The following is a 3,998-nucleotide window of genomic DNA, read 5'->3' as shown; positions in this document are numbered from 1 at the left end:
CTTGCATTATGTTTTTCTAAAAATTCTATAACCCATCTAAGTATGTTAACATTTCTATACAAACCTCCCATCGCAAATGTGATAATTTCAACACGGCTCAGTTTGGCATTCAGTATGAGCCTACACTATCCTTGAGTTACATGGGTTTGAGCTACAACAACAAACACTCTGTATTTTTTGACTTCTTCTGCGTTATGTTTACCGTTTTGTCCTCTTAAATTTGATATTGAGCCTATACACACTAGGTGTAATAACAATGGTAATTGTATAGTTGTCAAGATTCCAAATTTCATTTCCTTATACACCTTTAAAATTTAAGAGGGTTGTAAAACATTTTAAACTTATTTAGTTGCATCAACAATTTGCTTAGTTGGTGAAAACTTTTTTGCATATATAAGTAATGCGTTGATATTTTTAGTATGTAGTTTTTAAAGGATGAATGGTCAATGTGCATCTACAGATCTTGTTTTAGAAGATATCTTTATCCATAGCTGTGATATTACACTACATGTGTTGTACTAGTTCCTGCATTCACATTTTCTTTTTATGCATTGTTATGGGAATAGCAGTAGTTAGTTACACTGATTAATTACTATGTGCACATAATTTTACATAATTTCCTGTACTATTCAACGCGGTTATCTTGTTAATTATGGCACACCCATTACTTTAGCATTACAAACTACTCCTACTTCTGTGGCTAGAATCATCTATACTGCTGCCTCCTTTCATTTTTGTGTAAATACGGTGCATCATCGTCTCCAGATATATAATTTTTTATGTGCTATGTTGTCGTTTCATTGCGTATTTTACCCTTTTTCTTTGTTATTCACTGCCTTTATCACTGAAGATAACGTGGCGAATCCATTTATCCTGCACACTAAATTCTGTCTTTCACTCATATCCCACTCTATCATTTTCTTACTTATGATTATGCCTAGCCTCATGCTTGCAGGTAAAACCGCTCATATTTCATTTCCATGTCTCATTATATTCCTGCACTTTCTTTATTAACGTTCAATTTCATTGCCATCTCTCTTACTCATTTTCATACTCACTCATTTACACCAATTACCTCTTGGACATTATTTTAAGTGATTTTATTAGTTTGCTCATTAGGTTATCAGCACTTCTGTTTTTATAATATTAACATACACACAATCACAACTGCCTCCTATCATTATTATAATTATTATTGCTGCTATTTTCCATAATATTGTCATCCTAACTATTATTTATTAAATAGAAAAAATAAAATAAATTAGAATAGCATTACTTTATGATACATTATCACCCTAATACGTTACACTCATGTTTCACTCTCTTGCACGCTTTACTAAAATCTCATATTTTATAGTTTTTCAAATTGGAAAAAATTACTAATTTTTATATTTTAACAAAAGGTGTTAAAATATCTCAAAAATTAGAAAATAGATTAAATTCTCTCAAAAATATCAAAATTTCATAAATTTCATAAAATTGAGCAACGGCTATTTAACAAAAGCTCTTAAAATCCTAAAAGTTTTACAGAAGCAAAAATGAAAGCACAAGAGGGGCTTTGATTACAGCTGAAATGATAACAGCCCCATCTTTAACTTTGATCTCTTTCTTTTCTTTATCACAAGTACATTTCTCCTTGTTACATTTCCCCTCTTCGGTGGCTTTCCACTCTTCTTTTTTATCCTTATCTTTCTTTTCTCTTGCTTTGTCTCCTAATGCATCTGTTTGGGCTTCTCCTTCTGGGGTTACTCCTCTCGTAGTTTGCATTTTGGCCATTTTTCCACGGCAGGTACGCCATAAGTTTCTCTGCTATGTTGCCGTTTGTGAGGTCTGCTTGTTTTTCACTTATTTTGTCGTCTCCTATTTGGAAAGAGTGCTCCTTCTCCGTTGTAAACTTCACAAAATTGGTGGCGTAGTCTTGTGCCCTCCGTCACAGGGCCTTTTTGAGCAAGCGTTCGACGTCTTCGGGTGCTGGTTCTGCTTTGGAAGCTGCAGTTAGTGTGATCGCGTTTTGGGTTACTGCATCGTCCGGTACTAGCTTCACTTTTTTGATTTTCCTGGGCTAAATATCCGCAAGCTTGATCTTGGTATCTCCGTTGAGGTCGTCGATGTTGCAGTTAACTCTGTCGTGCAGGTGTGATGTGACAGCTGTGTTTTTCGTGTAGATTGTTGATTCAGCTGGAAACCCCTGAGCGATTCCGCCACCGTTTTTTGACTGCGCTGCGGGCCCCGGTGCGATAGTCGATATTTTCAGCTTTCGGATGACGATCGTTTGAAATGCTCTTGCCGTGGTTGCTACAGTCGCTTTGTACAGCTTCGGATTTGTCGAAGGCACCTGATTTTGGGCTGCACGCGCCAGTTGCCGCTGTCGTACTGACATTGCCTGGAACGCCGCTCGGCGGTTGGGGTCTGTCGCGATCAATGCGGCCAGTGCCAGTGAACTGGCTACTGTCTGCATCTCTTTGGGTATTTTCACGTTTTGGTCTGCTTCTGTTTGCATTTTGTGTGCTATTCCTAGCAAATATCGAATTTCGTCACAGCTTGTTGGTGCCTTGGTCCCAGCTGCATCGAAACCTGGGGTATCTTCTGCCCGGATTGCACTAAAGGCTACCCGCAGTAATAAAAGCAACAGAGACGACAGAATCCACGCTTTTATCGACGTTTCCCTTAGTGATAGTGCCATAAACATTCTTGCTTTTCCGTTCCACCACTGAACTCCAGTTTTTGCGCGGTCGTGTTGTGTGAAGTTCTTTATCAAACGTTTTGGTTTAATATCAGGTATAACGACGCATTTTTAAAAGCTAGGTAATATTTTTCGGTGTTTTTTGTTTTTTATGGCGTTAAGTTACTGTAAGTTCTGTTAGTGCTATTAAAGTTTGGCACTTTATCAGGTATAAGGTCAACGCACTGGGTCGGCTAGCTTTGCTTTCTTTTATCTAGACTTCAAAATATAATTAAAAACCGTTTATAATATTCTTACTATCTAGGTTTGAAAGCATAAAATTTGTCTTTGATTTCACCATTCGGAGACTATTCTTATCTATAGCTGAAAACTTCTTCTAACCCTAACACAAAATACATAACCTTAATTTTTTTAATTTGTTTTATTTACCACTAACGTGAAGTCTCTACATACCGCTTTAGTACTTTTTTAATGCGTCTGTTTTACACGTATATGCGATTACATTTGTTTCTGTCTAGTAGTCTGGCATCTATCAGCCCAGTGACGCTGCAGGCTGGGTAATTTATGTCCAGAAAGTGTTTTCTTCGCTGCTTTACTTTTATTAACACGTTCTGTTATTCGTACGTTTCAGTAACCACAATTATATCAAATACTTGTTTCATAAAAAGTGTTAATTCTTTGTTCGGTATATCAATATAGAATTAAAGAATTATCGCTTCTGATTTTATACACTTCAAAGAGGTCCTCCGTTAGTTCATATGCGTAGTTTGTAATTCTGCTTATCTTTCTTTTTACAGGTGTTACGTCTACAGCTTCTTTTATTGCTCTATTTTTAAACAGAATAGCCCTTGTGCTCCTTCTTCGCTGTCAGTTGACTATTTTCAGGATAACGGAGACCGTATTCTCTCGTGTTATGACCAATTCTTCACCTTTGTGTTTTAAATGCGTAACAAAATGCCCCCTTCATTTGCTTTTAAAAAATATTCCTGGTCTTTCCTATCCATTTTTCTAACACCTTTACTCACATTAGACCTTTACCATTATTTTAAGTGCTCCTATTTCAGGGTTTATTTCGGTCAGAAAATCTCTTATAATAATGCTATAATACACACACTTACAACCTTTTTCGATAAATATTGTTGTTTTTATAACCCTAACTCATATACACAATATACACAAAAAAACGAAATAGAAAACTTTCGTAATATCTATTACTTTTAACATCATCACAATAATACTTGGGACTCGTAGGTCACCATCATACAAAATTTTCTAAATTTTAATTTTTAACAATTTCCCCTAATTTGTACATTTT

The 3,998-nt window shown here is 35.9% G+C and overlaps 1 protein-coding gene across 1 annotated transcript; it reads right to left on the bottom strand.

The window, feature by feature from the left end:
- Positions 1-2,062: 2,062 nt before the first annotated feature.
- Positions 2,063-2,689, bottom strand: TEOVI_000014200 (uncharacterized protein; the record flags this gene model as incomplete). Its single annotated transcript, XM_067220690.1, has 1 exon — positions 2,063-2,689. One exon carries the CDS (start codon positions 2,687-2,689, stop codon positions 2,063-2,065), a length of 627 nt encoding a protein of 208 aa, XP_067076791.1.
- Between the last annotated feature and the right edge of the window lie 1,309 nt (positions 2,690-3,998).

This window comes from Trypanosoma equiperdum (assembly GCF_001457755.1).
Source record: "Trypanosoma equiperdum strain OVI genome assembly, contig: ctg_11, whole genome shotgun sequence".
In the NCBI taxonomy this organism is placed as follows: Eukaryota; Euglenozoa; class Kinetoplastea; order Trypanosomatida; family Trypanosomatidae; genus Trypanosoma; species Trypanosoma equiperdum.
Note: the sequence above shows the minus strand (reverse complement) of the source record. Positions and strands in the feature narration are given on the sequence as shown.